The sequence below is a fragment of the Protopterus annectens genome, chromosome 9.part0 (genome assembly GCF_019279795.1).
Source record: "Protopterus annectens isolate FY-2018-M chromosome 9.part0, PAN1.0, whole genome shotgun sequence".
In the NCBI taxonomy this organism is placed as follows: Eukaryota; Metazoa; Chordata; order Ceratodontiformes; family Protopteridae; genus Protopterus; species Protopterus annectens.
The window spans coordinates 828,942,954-828,964,275 of record NC_056743.1 but is presented as its reverse complement, the minus strand read 5'-3'; the positions used below and the strand labels follow the sequence as shown (position 1 = coordinate 828,964,275).

The following is a 21,322-nucleotide window of genomic DNA, read 5'->3' as shown; positions in this document are numbered from 1 at the left end:
TAAGTGGATTGGGTTTTGCATTGCATTTTGTTATTCCCATCATGGCAAGGAGATTCCAGCTGGGATTAGGCCTCATTCCACTAGGGCTACTGCCACTTCTACAGCATTTCTAAGGGGTGGCAACTAAGGATATTTTGGAGGCAGCTACTTGGAGTTCAGTGCATACTTTCTCTAAGCATTACCACCTTCCTCTCTACTCTAAATCTAGGGCTGGTTTTGCCACGGCTATTTTGCAGGGCATGTTGTCAGCTCCTGCTTCCTTATGATTTGCCAGCCTCCCTTACCTCTGCTTTGGGATTCTACCCAAGTGTTAGGACTGCAGCAATGTGGTATGAAGAACATAGTACAGTTTTGTACCTACCATAAATGTAGATGTTCGAAGATCCACATTGCTGCAGTCCAATTACCCTCCCTCCTTCCCCTCTGTGTTTAGGGGTGGTTGTGTGGGTGAGGTTATACTCTTGTAAATTTGTATATATTGTATATATATTTGGTGCAGGAGTGTGTGGTGTTTTTTGGTTTTAGCCTTATCTTTTTAGGGTCTTCTGACATCTGGGGCAAGAAAAGACTGAGGATATGACGTCGGTCATGCGCATTTGTACCCTGACGTCCTGACGTCAGACTAATGCGCCTTGACCGACGTCAGCCATATACTTTGGTATTCGGGCCGACTGGGACAGCGGACTACCCAAGTGTTAGGACTGCAGCAATGTGGATCTTCGAACATCTACATTTATGGTAGGTACAAAACTGTACTTTTTACTTAACTAAGTACAAAATATACTTAAACTAGAGTCATCCTCATTTAGCCTTTACAAAAATAACCAGCTTCTGGTTTGAATGGTACAGGAGAACACTGGAACTTTCAGATGCTAACAGACACCTATCAGCTGCAGGATCCAGCTTCATCATTTCCAAAGTTCAAAGGTCAGTAGGTTGTCTCTTGTAAATCACATTCAGCTTAGCAAAACCTAAACTACAACTCTTTCAGCAGAGTTGTTTTTCTTCATACAGCAGTTGAAGCTACTCACTATTTGTAGGATTAAAAAGCCAAATGCTAAAAAGTCCCACATAAGTAGCAGTAATGTCTGCGTCTTACTATCTTCCTTTGCTTTTTCCAATGAATCCCATAACTAGAATACTTCCTTTATAACATAATTTGTGATGGATGCATTACAGTTTGTTTTACAAAAGCTAGCTTTTCTACAGAGGCAAATTTTTCAAGCCACTTAACATTCTACAGCTATGCAGTCTGCACTGATATTTTAGTTCACCAAGTGGGAGGGGAGTGGGCTGCATCGGTACACCACCTTCGATCTCAATCCTTTTGTCTCTGTATGAACCTGACAAGATGTGGCGTATCTAGCCAGTGTTAAATGAAAATCCATCATATGTTGGCCATTTTACTTTAATTTGCGATAGTTTAACTGCATTTTAAATGGCGCCAAGTACCTTCATAGCTTATTTTATTTTTATGACGTGCTGAATCTAAAGGTAAGCATTTTATTACAGCACTGCTAAGCTCTGAAAATGTATAGTAGACAGGGACAGTTATTTATTTTAGAGCCACGTGTTCTGAAAGGAAACGGGCAATGATATACCAAAGCATGAGATTCATAGGCTGAAATAATCAGTTTCATCTTCTAAGCTACATGTTAACTAGGAAATCCTGCTATTGTGTGAATTGTGCAGCATTAAATAATACCCTGATGTTTGCACGTCACTGTGTGGGTAGTGATTTAAGTAACTAATACCGTTTATATAACTTAATTGAACAAAATTAATTTCGAACAGATGAGGTATTTGTTGTGAAGGTATCATCATGCAGAAAAAAAATGTAGTGTAGTAAAATATGTTAAAACAACTCGCCTCAAGAAGTAACTGGTTCTGCTTCTCCTACACATCGTTCTAATGAGACAAGAGTGGTTAAAATATTTTTTTCCACATAATTACTGCTTCATCCTCCCCACCCACCTCCCACATGCACTCAAGTGACCCTAATGTAAGTGACCAGTCTGAGAAAACTGATGTGGCTTTTAAATGTAAAAGGCTGCAGAGTCCTGCCCTATGAGTTCAAGTCCTCCCCAGTACCACCACCTATGTCAAGTCCTCCCCAGTACCACCACCTATGTCAAGTCCTCCCCAGTACCACCACCTATGTCAAGTCCTCCCCGGTACCACCACCTATGTCAAGTCCTCCCCGGTACCACCACCTATGTCAAGTCCTCCCCGGTACCACCACCTATGTCAAGTCCTCCCCGGTACCACCACCTATGTCAAGTATCGTTGCTTACTTATCCTCCTTTTGGAATAAGTATAGAACAGGGTGGAATCCTCCTGATGTCTCATGGGTCACACTTTGTGTGTGCTGCTGCCCAGGGTGGAATCCTCCTGACGTCTCATGGGTCACACTTTGTGTATGCTGCTGCCCAGGGCGGAATCCTCCTGATGTCTCATGGGTCAAGCTTTGTGTGGCCTGCTGCCCAGGGTGGAATCCTCCTGATGGCTCATTTGTCACACTTTGTGTGGCCTGCTGCCCTGGGTGGAATCCTCCTAATGTCTCAGGGGTCACACTTTGTGTGGGCTGCTGCCCATGGCAGAATCCTCCTGATGTCTCAGGGGTCACACTTTGTGTGGAATCCTCCTGATGGCTCATTTGTCACACTTTGTGTGGCCTGCTGCCCAGGGTGGAATCCTCCTAATGTCTCAGGGGTCACACTTTGTGTGGGCTGCTGCCCATGGCAGAATCCTCCTGATGTCTCAGGGGGTCACACTTTGTGTGGGCTGCTGCCCATGGCAGAATCCTCCTGATGTCTCAGGGGGTCACACTTTGTGTGGGTTGCTGCCCACAGCGGAATCCTTCTGATGTCTCGGTTATGACACTTTGTGTGGGCTGCTGCCCAGGGCGGAATCCTGCTGATGTCTCAGGGGTCACACTTTGTGTGGGCTGCTGCCCAGGGTGGAATCCTCCTGATGTCTCAGGGGTCACCCCAGTGCAGAAGTCTCCTGATGTCTCATGGATCACACTTTGTGTGCTGCTCCAGCAGTGCAAAAACTGCCTAATGAAAACAATGCAGTTCTAAGAGATATGATGTAAATTAATCATTTAGTCTGTCCGGCATAACATGTTAGCAAATGCAGATGTTGATGTGTGCACAGTACAGCAGACAAAATATGCTTGCTATCCGACTCACAAAGATCTTTATATTATCAAAAGCAAGACACACTGCACTTGGCCGTATCCCATAACACAAACCTTAACATCCTGAATCAGTAAATTGAGTGTGACAGTATGTTTATCTGATACAAAGTACAGACACCAGGTTCCAGTGTAAATAATTAGCAATGACTGAAAATGTATATCCAGATAAAGAATTATAGCAGGGAAGTGTCTGTGTCTGTCTGTCTGTCTGTGTCTGTCTGTCTGTCTGTGTCTGTCTGTGTGTGTATGTGTCTGTCTGTCTGTGTGTGTATGTGTCTGTCTGTGTGTGTATGTGTCTGTCTGTGTGTGTATGTGTCTGTCTGTGTGTGTATGTGTCTGTCTGTGTGTGTCTGTCTGTGTGTGTCTGTCTGTGTGTGTCTGTCTGTGTGTGTCTGTCTGTCTGTGTGTTACGTTGCTACACCATAAGGTTTAACAGCTAGTTAAGATGTAAATTTGCTTGCTGAACACTGGGAAAAGTATCGGACAGGAACACAAACACTGTTATCTATATGTTACACATTTTCACTTCAGGATTACATGTAAAACTGAGAAAACAAGAAGATAGCAGTATAGACCATGTAATATTAAGTAGTGCCATTTCTGCAGTGACCCTACCTGACATGCACATAGATTTGCACTTTAGAACCATGGTGAAGGGACTGTATACATCAGTGAAATAAGAAATTTCTCTGTGTGATTAGTTATGATGCTGCAGTGATACTGCAGATCTGTCTCCTAATGCTTAAATTAAAAATAAATGCAGCATTTTATTTGGGAAACTATATGTATATAGCATAGACAGGGAATGTGCTGTCCAGAAGAATTGAAAAAACCTGCAGCCACCATATATGCTATTCATGTTGATTATTCAGCCCTGAAGTTAAATATTACAGCAGAGACATTGAAATACATGCAATGTAAAGTGTATGAGTAGGGAGCTGCGTGTATTACACATGTAATAATTACAGGTAGTGAAAGAAATCTCTTACAACAGACATCAAAATATATGCAATGTGAAGTGTATGAGTAGGGAGGTGCATGTATTACATGTAAAAACTGCAGGTAGCGAGATAAATCGTTTACAACAGCATCTACTATGTGGGAGAAAAATGAATGTCAGTGCAAAATGAGAACATAGCTACAGTAGCAAAACACATGTGGACACTACTGAATACTACACTAGCTGGATTGCAAACATATATTTCCATTTAACGTGGGTATGGCCAACACTGGTCCCTTGGACAAAGCAGCATATCCCTTGGTTGAAACTGTCCCTGACACACGTTACTGAGGTTCACATCCGTTTCATTACCTTCCTGACCATTCCACATTGTGGACACAGGCTGACACTACAGTGACTTCTGGCCCACATTGGTTAAACAATGTGCACTGTTTTTTTTTTCACCTATGTATCCTTGTCACAATGTTTGGCTCATAAAGCCTGATATTTCTTTTACATTCAAGAAACAGGAATTATCTTAAATGTAATACTGTTTGGAATTTGCCTCTTAATTTTTCATAATTAAATTTACAAGATACTGTAGACATTTGCATGTCCTATAATCATTACTTTGTGTGTGTGTGTGTGTGTGTGTGTGTGTGTGTGTGTGTGTGTGTGTGTGTGTGTGTGTGTGTCTTTATGGTCCCCTTAAAAAGAGTGGAGTGAATGTGTTTTCTTAAACTATGAATAAAGTTATTCTTTACTATTAGTAGTGTGGCTGCTTTAGTAAATGTGTACTTATAAAATAGATTTTACACTACTACCTCACGGGAAATATCCTTGGACCTTTTTGCAGCTCTGAATAAAGTAGTGGGATAAAACAGGAGACTACAAATAAAGATTAGCAGAAAGAGCTAGTAAAATATAAACAAAAAGAGTGCAGGTATGATGCTGCGTAGAATGGAAAAGATGAAAACGTCAGCTGACAGTCTTATGACAGGTCACAGGCATGGAAGTTTGAAAAATGAGGACCACAATTCTCAGGATTATGATGGCAGACTCTCTTTTTCTGTTTCATGTTGCTTATCCATTTTTGTCCTAGTTTGACCATAGGTCTTATTCAGAGTAATGCAAAACTGACCCCAGATTATACCCGGGCAAACTCACCAAGCTAACTACTGTACTATAAAATCAGTTCTTGGATTCTGAAACCATTGCAGTGAGCAGTAAGCCTTGCAATGATGAACCAATACCTCTCAGTAACCCTTTCCTATTCAGAGAGTAGCCTACAGCTGTGATTTTTCCATAAGTAGAAGAATCCTTGCAAAAGGCCTTCCAACTGGCCATGATAATAGGTAATGGTGTTAATAGGCCATGCCCCCTGAACTGACTGCTGCTGTTGATTAATGCTGCTGATGCTCATCTACATAAATCACTATGACCAGCTGATAAGTTTAACTCAGCCAAAAGTCTGTCATCACCCATTGACATGTATCGAAAAAGTCTCAGTGCAGCTGAGTGCAGCAAAGCTCAGTAGGATCATAAGGTCAGGGTGTATGTATGCAGCAGTGTGCATGAGTGTCTGTAGGGGTAGGAATGGAGTAGGATAACTGTGTGGCAGTTTGAGTGTTGGGCAGCTTGGGGGGGTCATAGTAGAGGGGTTAGGAAGGGAGTGGAGAATGTGTGCGCGCATGCACATGTGTGCAAGTGATTCCAAGCGTGCATGTGCATGAGTGTATCCATGAGTCCAGTCGAGAGGGGGAAGGGTGATGTTGAGTGTGTGTGTGTGTGTGTGTGTGTGTGTGTGTATTCAAGTGGGGGAGTGCCTGTCATACCTCCCAGTGTCCTTGCTCAAGACTACTGGCCAAAGCCAAAAATAATGGAAGGATAAATGTACACAATCTGGGACAAATTTTAAATATTACTCTAATTTGTTTTAAAAAAATAATAGAATAACACATTTTCTATCAACATGCATCTTCTAAACTAAAAGAAGAATAAAAGTCTAACATCAGAATTATGAACTGTTCTCCTCCGTGCTTGGCAGAAAGTCTAATATTTTACAAAGGAGCAAACAAATACATGAACCAGCATCAGGGGTGTTCTGCATAGTTCCAGACAGTTGATGGGTACAGTACATTTGCCACCACAATGTATGGGTTTCCTGAAGACATAATTGCCACAATGTGCTTTTAACATGAGTGGTAAAAACTTGCAATTCAGAAAAATGGAAATTAGCTGCTGCTGATGTCATTCTTATTTCAGCTAAAGCTGTCTCTGAATCACTTTTTATGTAGTCATGTAAATTGACAAATCATTCTTTCTGAATCACAAGGCAGGTTCCTAACAATGGTTCATATAACTGCAACAGAATCGGTCATTTGGGATTCATATTCACAATAAGGCAGTGTGGTCTGCTGAATCCTTCTGTGCTCACTAATCATAATTACAAAGGCAATAAGTATGAATGGGATATTGATCAGTGACATAAAGAGCTGCTATGTATAACATTCACCAAATTGACAGTGTCAGTACATGTATGCTCAGCTGTCAAGGATCGAGGTCATTTATCAAGGATAAATGTAAACAGGTTACAAAAAAACTTCCATATTTCATTTTTTTAGATTATCTATCCATTATATTTCTTCTAAACACACAGCATGCAAAATACTAATACCTAACATTGTGTTAGAGCCGTTCAAGTTTCCATAAGATAGTTATTTCTGCTGAAGAAAACCCAGACAGTTTGTGACATTGTCGTCAGTGATTAATAAACCATGAAAGGCTGCCTTGTTCATATACATATTTGTTGTGCTACCACTGACAATGAGTAGAACATGGTATTGTTTCCTATTTTGGAATCTTCGCTGAGACAACCTTATAGCATACTTAGTCTGACAAAACTGGAAACAAACATAACTCCATATTTTTACGACGTACAATTTGTAGCAAGTCATATGCACATATACTCTGCATATGCAGAGCCCACACTCTGCGCTCACCTGCTTGTAATATTTTGAATCTGGAGTAGCTTTTCTTCTAGCTCCTGCCTAATCAAGTTTTCATTTGCTTGGACCTCCGTAAGGTGTTCTAGTAATGCTTGGTTTTGTTTAGCGATCTCTTCCATTTTCTGCTCCAGGCCCTGCTGTCGTGCCTGTGAATCACCCAGCTGCTGTTTCAAATCCTCAATTGCCTTTTCATGCTACACAGAAAGAGAGAGAGAGAGACTGTCACGTTCTGTAGATTTCACCATGTCACATCAGCTGCCTGATAAATATTCTTAAAAAGGTTTACCATGACTGTCTTTGAAATGGGATTTAAGAAATTGATATGTCACACTATTTGTCTACTAGTTTCAAGAGCCATGTGCTTATTTTCCTCAGAAGTAAGTGTTGCTGTAGATTACACATGCTGTAACTTCCCTAGAATGTGTGATCATTAAATAAATAAAGTTGGGAGATTGTTTCCATGCAGGCAACTGCCCAGTTTTTGAAACTCTAAAGTGATGACTATAGCTCACAGCTTTAGACTCTGATGTTAATGAATTTTGAGGAAGAGGACAACCAACTCGCATTTGTGCAATATCCCTTGACTGGGATACTAAGAAATGTGTGTATTAGTCCTAAACTGTGGCACGTCTGCAACTGAATCTGTGTGTCACAGCTTTAAAAGCAGTTAAAGATCCACAAAGTAAAAGAATAGACATGGAAACTAGCTAAGAATATCAGTCCTTCATGTATGTAAGGTGATGTTTTCTAACAACCAATAGATGAAATGATGATTTCTGTGAACAAAAACATTTCTTCATATCAGCTATTATCTTTACGTTTAATTGATTTGATCTTTTGTATATTCTGATGAAGTTTAGAACAGGACTATAATTCTGAAGGTTTTACACTAACCTTGCTGATTGATGTACATCCCACATGACTGCATTCTGTGGATAAACTGTTGTCTGGCTTTATGAAGGAAATCAGTGACATGTTTGCATTGCTCATTACTTGGATCAATATCAGTTTACAAAGACAGTGATGCTCACTTCTTGCAAAGAATATCCCTGGATGCCTTGTGTGGTTTAACCTGTCGCAACTCATCTATACTGGTAGACAAGTTTTACAAAAATAAAAATATGATGTGTGGAGGTATGCCACCATTTGTGCAATTCCCGCCTTCTCCACTTCCTAATTGCATAGTGTATAATGGGTTGTTTTTTATTTTATAAAAAGACATTTTTCACACAAATCATGTGACTGCAAACCTGAGAATGGTCTTCTTTCAGCATACCCAGTATTCAATCTAATGCCGTAGAGTTGTTCATTAACAACTTTTGAGAGGTTTCCCCACACATGCTCAAGGTGAAATTGTTCGAGCATCAGTAGCCTGCAGAAAAAAATAGATGAATGGCATAATGCCAAATGCTTGCCAGTGTGTTTTCTTACAATGTCAGCAATATTTTTTTTTGTTTGAGATTTCTCCCTTCAAGTTGGTAAGATGGTGTGTCTGTGATGTTGGTTTATATAAGTTCATGGAGGGGGGCTTGCCCCCACTGCAAATAGCAAAATAAATAAATAGTTTTTCACCCTTTTGGTTTTGGGGCTTATTTTATTTATTTATTTTTTTTGCTCTTTCAACACATCAACTTTCAGGTAAATTGACGTTTCATAGTAAACCCCTTTCTTTTGAGGTACAAAAGGATAAAAGAAAAAATTACTCATCCAGTCTCCTTTTTTTAACTTCTGTTTGTTTTCTCAACTAGAAAGAAATTCTTTAGGTATTTCAGAATTCACTCCCTTAGTACTGAGATACCTACATCGAGAGTAAAAGACTGGAACAGCAACTAAAAATCAAAATTAAAATATAGCAATACTGCTATGAAAGGTCAATGGTTGTAGTCAGTAAGTAAGCAGTGAAACATCTAATATCAACCACAAAAATGACTGGGCCTATGACTGCATCAGGCTGACAACTTGCCAACCTTCCCTCAGAAGTCATGATGTTGTTATTACTCTTTTAAGAGTAAATGGCATCTCTCCCTGTCCCATTATAATCAAGAAGATTGAGTCATATAAAAACAATTGTAATCAGCCGTATGGAAGACAAAATTCGTAGTACTTATTGAAAGGCTGGAAAAGGCAAGAGTCTTGTTTGCATTAGATCTAACAATGGGATACTGACAGATTCCTTTATTTCCTGAAAGCAAAGACAAAACTGCTTTTATAATACCAGATGGCTTATTTCAGTATGCCATCCTTCCATTTTGGCTGCATGGTGCACCTACAAGCTTTCAGAGACTTATGGGTAGAATCCTAAAACAACATGTCAAGTATGTTGCTGCCTACCAAAGCAATGTGATAATATGGTCAGAAGACCGATATTCTAATTTAGCTAAAATCCAAGTTCTACCAGAGTGTTTCCAACAGGCTGGGTTCCCTGCCAATGTTCAAAGTGAAAGTTACTTATCATAGATGGAATATTTAGGATATATCTTTTGTAGGGGGATTGTTAGACCCCCTCCCCCAGAAAAAAATTGAAACTGTTAAAAATTAATCCAATACTTGCACTAAGGACAAAGTAAGGGCAGACTTGGGATTACTAAAGTACTGTCAGAAATGGTACCCCACTTTGTTTCTGTAGCTTGCTCTCTTACATGGATGCATAGGTAAGTACTAGGCTAATACTCAAGAATGCAAGGTTACACTAACACACTGCTGAAGAGAGAAAATCTACTGTTTGATAAAGGTTAAACAGTAGATTTGTATATCTTCAGCAGTGTGTCAGTGTAACTTTGCTTTCTTCAGTATTTGCTTACATCCCTGAAGATGCACCATTCAGCCATTGTGGAATTTATTAATTTTAAGTACTAGGCTAGTTACCACTGTGGGCCATTTTAAGCCTAGCCAGTTTCCCTCATAGGTGAAAATAAAACCCTGTACCTTATGTTTGTGAGGTAAACACCTTAACAATTATACCAACCCAAAAGGGAAAAATGCCGTGTAAGGTTAAATGGAAATTACACAATTAGACAACGCTTTTAGCCCGCTAAAAAGAATATTCTGTCCAGAGCCTGTCTTAGACTCTGCAGATTCCCAGAGGGCCCTTTACAATTTATATGGATGATGCAGAAGTAGGCCTAAGAAAGGTGTTGTCACAGACCATTAATGGAGAAGAGATCCTATATTTCAAAGGTCATAGGTTTATAGGTAACTACTGGCAATTAGTTCATAGGTTCGTAGGACGATACTAGGCTATTGGCCCGGAGTCCTTTATAAGCCTAGCCAAGAATTTCACCCACATTCCCACAAAGTCAGCAGCTATTTTCCCTGTCCAGCAGGGACACAGGTGGGAGCCCAGGGGTATATTTTCAGTTTCCCATCCAGTCATCCAGGTTCCTCTTAAAGAGGCTAGGGAGGTACTCTACTTGACATGAAAGGAAGTCTATTCATAGATGGGGGAGTTGTTGGAACACAATTATTCCCACCAACGAGTTCTATTAATGTTACAGACCAGGTTGAGACCTTGCGTATGGGTTGCGTGAGTGGAGTTTGACTTGCGGATATGCAGCAACTCCATCAAGGCTGAGTCTGAGACGGTCTTGTATGATACACACAGGTCACCTCTAAGCAGTCTGTATGAGACTGAGTCGAGTCGAGTTTTAGCCTATCTGTATAGGATAGGTGTGTGAGACTCTGGATTTTCCTGGTCAGGAACCTATGTGGTCTCTCCAACTGCTGCATGTGCTTGGCAAGGTACATGCCAAAGGGGGAATTGTACTCTATAATGGGTCTGATAAGGGAGGAGTACTGGGATGTTATGACTTCCTCGTTCCTGAATAAAATGCCCTTACTTATGAGGTGGGCCATGTAGAAAGCCTTCCCTACAATGGAGGCAACATGGTGGTCAAAAGTCAAGTTGCTATCAACCTGGGTGCCCAAGTCTCTCATGAATGATTGGGTGCTTAGTACATTGTTATTAATGTGATAATTAGTGGGGACACCATTTTCCCCAAAGGGGATAATGATGCATTTCTTGGCATTCAGTTTGAGGCCATGCTTCTTGCACCAGTCATTAGTTTAGATAAGGCCCTCTTGGAGGATGTTCACATCACTAGGTGAATTTACGACAGTGCCCACCTTGCAGTCATCTGCAAACTTGGTCATCCACAGACCACTGGTTTTGGCTTGCACCTCAGAAAAGTATATCCCAAACAGTAGAGGCCCCAAGACCAATCCTTGGGATATACCACTTGTTACAGGTCTACTACTAGAGGTGGCTTCCCCTATTTTGACTGCATGGTTTCTATCAGAGAGCCAGTTGGCTACCCATCTGGTAACATATGGGTTGATGCCTAGCCCGGTGAGTATATCTATTATGCCCATGTGGGGAATAGTGTTGAAGGCTTTGGCTCAGTGAAGGTAGGCAGTATCCACTGTCTTGCCCACATCCATGGCTTTGGTGATTTGTTTCAAAGAAGAAGACCAAATTTAACAGTCATAATCTCACTTTGACAAAACCAAACTGTGTGGGATCAAGCGTTTCAAGGTTGCCAATATCCTTGTTTATAAGGTCCATGATAATGCGTTCCATGGCCTTGCAGATCAGGCAAGTTATAGTTAGGCTGATGGGCCTATAATTGCCTGGGTCGGTGGATGCTCCACTTTTGTGCATAGGGAGGACAGTGGCAGTCCTCCATTCTGCTGTGATGAAGTTGGTGCATAGTCTTTGGTTGAATAGGGTGCTTATTGGTGCTGAGAGCTCTTACCTAAGTTCATGTAGAACACAGCCAGAGATGTTGTCGGGTCCCATGAAGACTGTATTATTTGCCTTTGAGAGGGCATTAATAACCTGCTCCCTGGTGATGAGGGGAGGGGGCAGGTGCTGGGGATGTCCTGGTTTACTGATGGGGGGGACGGGGGGTGAAGTTTTCACTGAACATTTCTGCCAGCAGGTTGGCTATATCTATGGCGTTTGTGTGTGTGGTATTCTTGACCACCAATTCGGAGCAGATTTGGGAGTTACCTGTGAGATTGCAGACATATGCGTAGGAAGCCTTGTGATTGTCCTTAGTGGATGTGGCCAATTTGGACTCAAGTTAGCCTTAGAGGATTTCACCAATGACCTTATTTGCTTGTTCAGACAAAGGAGAGATTGTTTTCAACTTGGTACCTGCTCCTTCTTGGTCCTGGACAGCAATTTTTTAATTTTATTATAGTCTGTTTATTCTTCTGTCTACCAGACAGGTTTACTCTTCCTTGAGGAAGATGATTTGGTCCTGTCAGGTATTGCTGAGTTCATGCAGCCATATAATTACTGATATAGTTTTTTGGTGTAGGCTTGGACATTGGTGCTTGATTCAAATGAAGGGATAGTGGCTGTGAAGCTGCTTATACCTGCTCTCAGGAGGTTGTAGTCAGCTTTGGAAAACATTTTTTTGTTCGACCCTGGCAAGGGGGAGGGGGTCAGGGGAGATGGTGACTTCGAAAGTGATTGCTTTATGGTCAGATCTTAACAGGGAGGATGACACTGTAGGGGTGCTACAGTAGCTAATCATGTTGGTTAGTACCAGGTCTAGGATATTTTCACCTCTTGTGGAAGTGTCGAACAGCTGATCCAATGCATTGGCATTGATGAAGTCGAGGAATCTGTGGGCATTCATGTCTGAGCTAGAATAGGTCTTCCACTCTATAGTTGGGTAGTCAAAGTTGCCCAGGATCAGGGTAGGGGGTTGAATTTTGATGGATTCAGGTAAGTCCAAATAGGTGGAGTGGGCCTTCTGAGTCATAGTTGGGGGGTCTGTAGCCTAGCTATGATTTGAATAGGTGTTTTGTCAACAGTTAACTACACCTGGAGTGCCTCCTGTGCTTCATACTCTTTGACCAGCCTGGAGGTGTGTATGTCTTTGATAAATATTTAAACTCCTCCTTCTTTGGCTTTGTAGCCCTCTGTTTGGGGTCTGAAAGTATGGTAGGACAAGTAACCTGGTAAGGCTGGGGTGCTCTGTCCAGCTTTGAACCAGGTTTCAGTGACTGCGCAAATGTCAGCATCTTCCAGGGTGAGGAATACTTGCAATGAGTGCAGTTTCATGCTAAGACTCCTAGCGTGTAGCAGCATGACCTTTAAATTTCATTTAGAATAATTTTTCACATTAGTAATTTTGTTCTTATGACTTTGCCTAAATAAGGCACTACGGGGGAGGCAGGAGCCTTTGTGTGAAGCCTAAAGCCCAGGGGAGACAGATGAAGGCCATCTGTGGCAAAGCAATGTGTTCTGTCAATCATGTCCTCCCAGGGTGTCAGGTACTGGATCCCCTTGAAATGACACCAGACACTAAGCCAATTGTTAGTCAATCATTTTCTGTTTGTACTGAGGCATCATTCTGGGTGACGGTAGGATGCTGCTTAAGGCTAGGGACATACCTGCCTGGGACACACATTCAGCGAGCTCAATCATGTCTCTCTTCATATAGTCCAGAGAGTTATGTCTCAAATCATTCACACTAATATGGGCTATGACAGTCATAACAGTACCTGTTGTTGACAGACTTGAGTGGGTGAGTGATATGGTGGATTCTAGCACCTGACAAGCAACTTACAGTGACTTTCCCCTTGTCTAACCTGGTGAGGGGCACATCTGTGTGTCTCACGATAGTCTCCTATGACTAGTATGTTGGATTTGTGGCTGGGCCTTAGAGGCTGTGAGACACAGGCATGTGTACCATGTGTGGTGCTTGGTGTGGTGGGTTGTGATGTGCGTACGTGCTTTTGCCTCCGAGGTCTCTCTTGTTTAGGTATGTTTGAGAACCTCCACATATGTAGGAATGTACTGTATAAGTGTGGGTGGTGGTAGAGGTGTGGTGTTTGTGTAGACAACCTTCTCACTGACAGATGTGCTGGCTTGTGATTGAGACAGCAAGAATTCTAGGTTCTTAATGTAATTGCATCTCTCACATATTGTGTTCCTAGGTGGTAGAAGAAGAGGGTTGTTTCTGTACATGAGACAGTTGCTACACTGTCTCAGGATGCCCATATCAACAAGACTAGCAGGAGAAACCACAGGAAATTGTCCGTCCATGGTTATCAGAATCTATGGAAGAGAGGTAAAGGATGGTAGAGTGGGAAGAGTGCCTATAAGTGTGAGTAGGGCTGGATAAAATTGCAATAGCTGCAAGGGAGGATGCCAGTTGTACAGCAGTGCTGCTAAGGGGAAAAGAATGCAACAGAGATACCTTGCAATGGGTTAAAACAGTGCAGCGGCAGTGCGCAACGAGCAAATAAGTGCAGCACCTTGCAAACACTGGGTTTAAAAACCAGAAAAGATGGAAGAATCTAGAAGCTCAAATTACTACCCAATCCTGCTAGCCCCTGCTCTTTCAACCAATCACTCATGATAGAGAAGGTCAGGCAACCATGTTACTGTCACTAACAGAGAAGACAAGACACTATCAGCAGAAGATGGCTGCTAAACACAGGAAAGTCAACAAGCAAAACTAACAGCAGGCCTCTGTCCAGACAATGCTACCTGACTAGAACACAGAAACCTCACAAAAATGCACAGAAGAGCACAGATAGAGCCCACTCAGACTTTGTCAGCAGACCATTACAAGACTGGCCAATAAACCATGTTCAAAAGTTCTCTCTAGCCTCAGGTTAAACTGAGGAGAATTTGAGGCTGCTCACCCAATTGTCTAGGTTTACCTTGAAGGTGACATGAATGGTTCCCTGCTTGACATGTAGTTGAAATCTATTCATGTGGGGAGGGATAGTTTGGGATATGACTCTATTATGTCAGCTTGTCTTATTTATCTGTTGGTGAAGGTTTATATGCTTACACTACTTATTTAAAGCAACATTTGTTCTCCAAAGGAATAGGAAGTCAAGGCAGGTCAACTCTTTCATGGTTCGAAAGGTTAGACACATAACCACTGAAGAGTTTATAAGGAACTGAATTCTGGAACAAAACTGCCGGTCTATCCAGATAACTAAGGGTCTTGTAGACATTGATTTGTCATGAATCTGCGAGGTTTCCCAAGTTGAGTAATATACTTCGACAAATACTAACCAACAGGAATATTATACTCTAATGGGCCTGATAAGAGACGCATAAAGAGGAATTAAGACAACTTTGGATTTGGTGAAGATGCTTCTGGAAATTAGATGAACCATCTAATAGAGCTTCTAAGTCATACAGAGAGACATGATGGTAAAAACATAAGGAATAATTATTGAGAGTGTCTAGAGCCTGTACAGCAGTGCTTGATTGAAGAGTGCGTTGTTTGTATGGTATGATGTGGAAATGTTTTCATTTTCTGAAATGAATGACTGCATTTTTTCACATTTACTTTGACCTATTGTCCTTGCACCAATTGTTATCATAGCCTAACCCATGTTGAAGCCATTGTGAGTCAGTGTAGGAAGAAATAATGCCCATTTGTAGTCTTATGCAAACTTCGATAACCATAGGTCAGGAGAGGTGACAGAAGCTCTGAGAAATAGATGCCACATAGGAAAGGGCTCATCACTGAACTCCCACCACCACTAATAACATTTTTGCTTCCAAGATTATTTTATTTGAGTAGGAAATTAAGTCTAGCCAAATCTAAGTGCTGTACTACAGGGAGGGGGTGCATAGATATTAAGTGGGCTTTGTTCTAACTGAAATGCAACTTCCTTGCTAGGGAATGCATGCTTATCATAGCCTATGCCCACTAATACAGTTAAGCAAACAGAATGAGTATATTAAAGTGCAGATGAGCACTTGCCCTATAACCCTTCAAGTTTACTGTGAAATACAGACCAGATTCAAACCTCCATGATGTAAATAGGCCTGGGCTCTCAATCCATCTATTAGATGTGGATTTGTTAGGTTTTCAGTTAGGAGGGTTACAGCAATGTAGTGTTGGGTCTTCCCGGAATGGTATCCAAGTGGCAGGTGTTTCTTTGAGAGATCTTGAATGCATTGCTTGTGTAAAGGCTAAGAAACCATAGCCTTTTTTTTTTTTTTTTTGCACTTCTTTTAGCAAACCTTTAAGCATTTTGCTTTCTTCTTTAAATGACGTATCCATGTCATAAATGACATTACCATCCTTTCAGTTTAAAGACCTGACAACATTTTTGATTTCTTTCTATTTATGCTTACTGACTCTTCTAACAGGTTTGACTGGATACATCTGTATTACATTCCATTTATATTCATTTTATTATCAAAATAATCCTTTAAAATGTTTGCAGGTAAACATAAATACTATATTCTAAAGTCCTGATTAAAAAAAACATTTAAAACTACTATATAATTATTAAGCTGCTGTAAGTCTCACCTGTTCAATTGGCAACAGATCATTCTTTTCATTTGACTCCTTGAGTCCTTCATCAGAATTATAACTGTTTCTTAACCAAGGGACACCAGGCCTTACTGACAGTGAATGGGATGTTTTCAGCGACCTGTGGTTCTGCACATGAAAGCATGTAATCAATATGGCATTTATATATGAACTGAAGAAACATTTAACAAAGCAACTTATCACCATGCTACATGCAAAAAGGTTTATAAAAAATTGCAGATGATTTACTAGGCTATCATTTCTTTATCGATTACTTCACAATACCTCAATAATAAAAATACCTCAGAAATACCTCACAAAAGAAGGTTCATTAGTCTTTCTGCCCCTGTTAAATTGCTATCTTACCAACAGTGACAAAATCCTACTACCATTCTGTTTGAATACGTAACTATATAGAAAAGAGTGTTTAAAGAGAAGTAAATGCACTGTAAATTAACAGCAACGATAATACACCAAAATCAGTCCAATGGCAAATACATACATTATATCAGAATAATACATTAGTTTAGCATAAAGTCAGCAGAGTTTTGGACAAAGAGGGGCTCAATTTAAGGATGTTCTAGCCAAATCTCTTGTGGGTGTGAGAATGGAGGGAATCTTACCTCCAGCATCAGTCTACGGTAAAGCATTAATCTTGGGTATGGATAACTGGTAAGTAAGAAATGCACTTAGGAATACAAAAACAAAAAACAATGCTGCCATTAAGACTTCATGTACAATACTTAGCCATGGTATGACAGGGAATAAGTAAAGCAGTAAACAACATTATAAATGCAGGATTCCATAGCTGTGAAAAAGAATAATAATTATATTTGTCTTCAAGTTTTTAAGAAGGTTTTGTGTGTAATATTTGGTAGTGGTATTGAAATAGAACTGGCAAAACCAATAATCTTGAGCAGAGGTGTAGCTAGCTAATAATACACCTGGTAACTCTTCTCCTAACCATTACAGTTTATCACACACACACACACACACACACACACACACACACACACACACACACACATCAGATAGTGGATATGAAACTAGGGGTACAAAAACAGACCGACTGGATATTTCTTGACTTTGAGAAAGCATATGGCAAGGTCACAAGATAGACTATATGGGCAACCTAATGATGGTTTGAAGTCCTGGAAACATTGGTAGGATTATTGCAAGCTTTGAGCAAGGGCCCAGTGACAACAGTGGAACAGTATTTTGACTCTGAGATGGGTTTCCAATAGGTGTTCTTCAGGGTTCATCTCTGAGCCTACGGCTGTTCCTACTGGTAATGGACTACATTAGCAGACAATAAAGCCACTGTATGCAGATGACCTCATACTCTGAATGGGAGCTTCAGCACATGATAGGAGGCTACAATGCAAAACTGAGGGCACGTTAAATGAAACAGAGTACAAAACAAGGCATAACAATGGTCATGGCAAAATGGAAATGTCAAAAATAAAAGCTTAAAACTGAGATGAAGGGGAAAAGTAATGGAACAGGCTAACAGCCGCAAGATTTTTGGGAGGTGAAGTTAAGGAGAAGGGAAGTCTGAATGAATATATCAAAGCTAGAATCGGAGGTGCTACAGCTAAATGGTACAGAGTCATGGGAAGCGTGTGTCTCCTAAAAATGCTAAAGAAGTTGAAAATGAAGGTGCACACAACAGGGGTACAACCAATGCCTCTGTATGGCACAGAAACCTGAGCAGTGAAGGCAGGGCAGCTGAGGAAGCTTGAGGTAATGGAGCTGAAGTGCCTGAGAAGGGAAGTGGATGCACACTGTGAGAAAAATATAAATGAGGACATCTGAGCAGAAGGCAAAAGTAGTCCCAGTTACAGACAGAGTCACGAAGAGGAGATTATGTTTCAGTCATGCTAGAAAGCTGAAGAGGATTTCAAAAAGATTCTTACCTGCTGACTCCTGTTTCTTGGCAGTGTGATGATTGGATCATAGCCATGCTTACTTGCAGACAGTTCAGAGCAATCTTCCTTGCTATAATACCTCCTTGTCCTATGTCCGTTCCTGTTCGCTGGTACACTCTGAGTTCGAGATATTGGATTTATTTTGGTACGTCCTGACTGTGCTACTCCTTCATCCCTTGCTTTGTGTATGTTAGTTAGAGATATTGATATAACTGGAGTATGTTTGCTCAGGTTTTTGGGTGCTATAAATGTTGGTTTGACCCAAGGCTTATTGCTGAAAAATATAAAATGCTTAATTAGTCACATACACATACACACACACACGCACACATACACACGCACACACACACACACACACACACACACACACACACACACACACACACACACACACACACGCACACGCACACGCACACGCGCGCGCACACACACACACACACACACACACACACAATAATATCAAGACAGATCAATGTAAAGGCAGGTAATAAGTTAAGGTACACCATTTGACAGAGAGAGAGAGACTGACTGATTCATAGATGTATGCATTTCAGGCAGAGAGGCAGAGAGGACAAAAGAAACACATGAATACAGACAGAAAATGTTTTTTAATTGAGCACAAATAATGTTTGGCCCAACTAGTCCTCCAGTATGGGCACTTATTTCAATAGCTGTCTATGGTTAACTAGAAGACTTTGACTTTCTTCATTCTCAAGCATTCCCTCAAATTCCTTCATTCTTTTCAATCTCATAACATCTTTAGCAAGAAAACTGAAAGGTGTTACTGCTCAGTGCTAGGAGTCTAAACAAAAAACTCTACTCCCTACAAGCTCTTCTCATGCTAGACAAGTGATGGCGAACCTTTTGGGCTCAGCATGTCAGAAATTCAGAAAATGCCTAACTTGACTCTATTGACCTCTCACCCCCTGCAAACAAAAATAAATAAATAAAATAAAATAAATAAATACAAATAAAATAGCATAGCTCTCCATACATCAGGGATAATAAACCTCAACAGAATCGGGGACAAATCTAGAAATAAGAGACATGAACAGTTTTAAACTACTAGTACTATTAATTTCAGACACTGACAGAAAAAATGAATGTGAATTAATATACATTTTTCTGAAGTTTAAGTCTATAAATCTAATTATTGTCATTATTAAGTGTAAAAAGTTGCCAGCTTTTAAGAGGGATTAAGAAGATAGTTCAGAGGAATGTAAAAGAGAACATGCTTAGAAATGCAGACCACTTGCCCTTTGCAAAAGTGTAACCATGAAGATAAAATAATGTCAGCACTGCCCTTTGCAGACATTGTTGAGATGGTATACCGAAATAGTCTTTGAGGTCAATAACTTCTTTACCTCTGCAGCCGTATTGTTCAACTGGCTCCTGGCACAAAATAATTCAATGCATGTCACACGAGCAACAAATGCAAAAGCTGTTTCTTTGGTAACTTGGGTGCTGGTGAATGCTGGCGTGCCACCCAAAACATTATGGTGTGTCCCCTTTGACATGGGTGTCATAGGTTTGCCATCACTGGACTAGACAGTTCTGACATCTGTGCAGTCACTGACACATGGTTTAGAGCTGCAGAAGGGAGCACATTGGCAGAGCAGGGCTATAATGCCTTAGACCAGCTACTACACAGAAAGGGACTAAAAGTGGAAGTGTCTTGATTTACATCAAAAATAAATATACCTCAAGGCCAGTCAAACAGGACAATGAACTTGAGCTTCTCCATGTTCAAATCACCATAGGCAAAATCCCATACCACACCTTCTGTATGACCCAGGAAACCAACAGCATGTATTTAAACGTATTGGAAACGGTCACCGTTCAACCCAATACCATATTCATGGGCAATTTTAATTACCAAACTCTTAACTGGGAATCGTATATGAAAGCAAACATATAGGCACAGAGATTCCCAGATTTTGTAAATACAAACATGGATTAGATTGTTTGCACCCCTGATTGGTGTATTGACATACTGGATCTGGTTCTCACTAATATGAGAGAGTGCTGCACACCTTCTAGTATAATGTTTTCCCTGGTAAGGTCAGGCTAAAAAATGGTCTCCTTTAAAGTCACAATAGAACTTGGAACCTCAACTAACTCTGAAATATTCATAAACTACTCTAAGGCTAACTTCCTACTATTAAGTGATAACCTGGCAAACTTTAAAGCACCATAAACCCTGAGAGCAATGTTGCCTATGTGGAACTGTTCACAGACACCCTATACAAGCATGTTAATAGCTGCATAGAGGCAGCTGTACACACTAGGAAGAAGGACAAAACTAACTCAAAAAACAAGCCACCCTGGGGGAATCACAACATCAATACGCTGTATAACAGAAGGAAGAAATTCATGGCAAAAATTAGGAAGTTCAGCACCCAGCACGAAAAGCACTCTCATTAAACTAAACAAACAACTATGAGGACAAATAGTCTAACAAACCTAAATTTGAGGTGAATTTGGCTTCCCAGGCCAAGGACAACCACAAGGCATTCTTTAGCTATGTCTGCAACATCAAAGACAATACACAATTGTGTGCAGAGCTCATTGCTAATGGAGCTACTTGTACTGAGTCAGAAGACTTAGCAAACCTCATGGCTGATAAATTCAGCTCCAACTTTAACCCCGTCTCCCCTCAACCTTCCCTCAGGAAATACGAAAAAATATAACCCCCCCCCCCCCTGCTGTCACTATGGAACAGGTCCTTAATGCTGTAAGGTGAACAACACTGCATAACTGGGCCCAGACAGTATCCCAGGATGCCTTCTAAATAGCATGAGACATGGCCTGTCAGGCTCCATGGAATTGCCATTTCACTGTAGCCTCCGAACAGGCTTTGTGACTCACAAATGGAGAACAATAACCTTCATCTGTCTGCACAAAGGTCTGCCATCTACAGACAGTGGAAACTGCACACC

At 40.9% G+C, this 21,322-nt stretch overlaps 1 protein-coding gene across 2 annotated transcripts in view; it reads right to left on the bottom strand.

Moving 5' to 3' along the window:
* LOC122811573 (ras GTPase-activating protein nGAP-like) overlaps positions 1-21,322 on the bottom strand; it is a 580,578-nt gene that overhangs the window by 76,172 nt on the left and 483,084 nt on the right. For both annotated transcript variants that reach the window (XM_044083499.1, XM_044083500.1), the window contains 3 exons: positions 18,372-18,657; positions 16,453-16,584; positions 7,145-7,344 (listed from right to left, as the gene is read on the bottom strand). In XM_044083499.1, the coding sequence (XP_043939434.1) occupies positions 7,145-7,344; positions 16,453-16,584; positions 18,372-18,657 (618 nt within the window). The remainder of the gene's footprint in view (positions 1-7,144; positions 7,345-16,452; positions 16,585-18,371; positions 18,658-21,322) is intronic.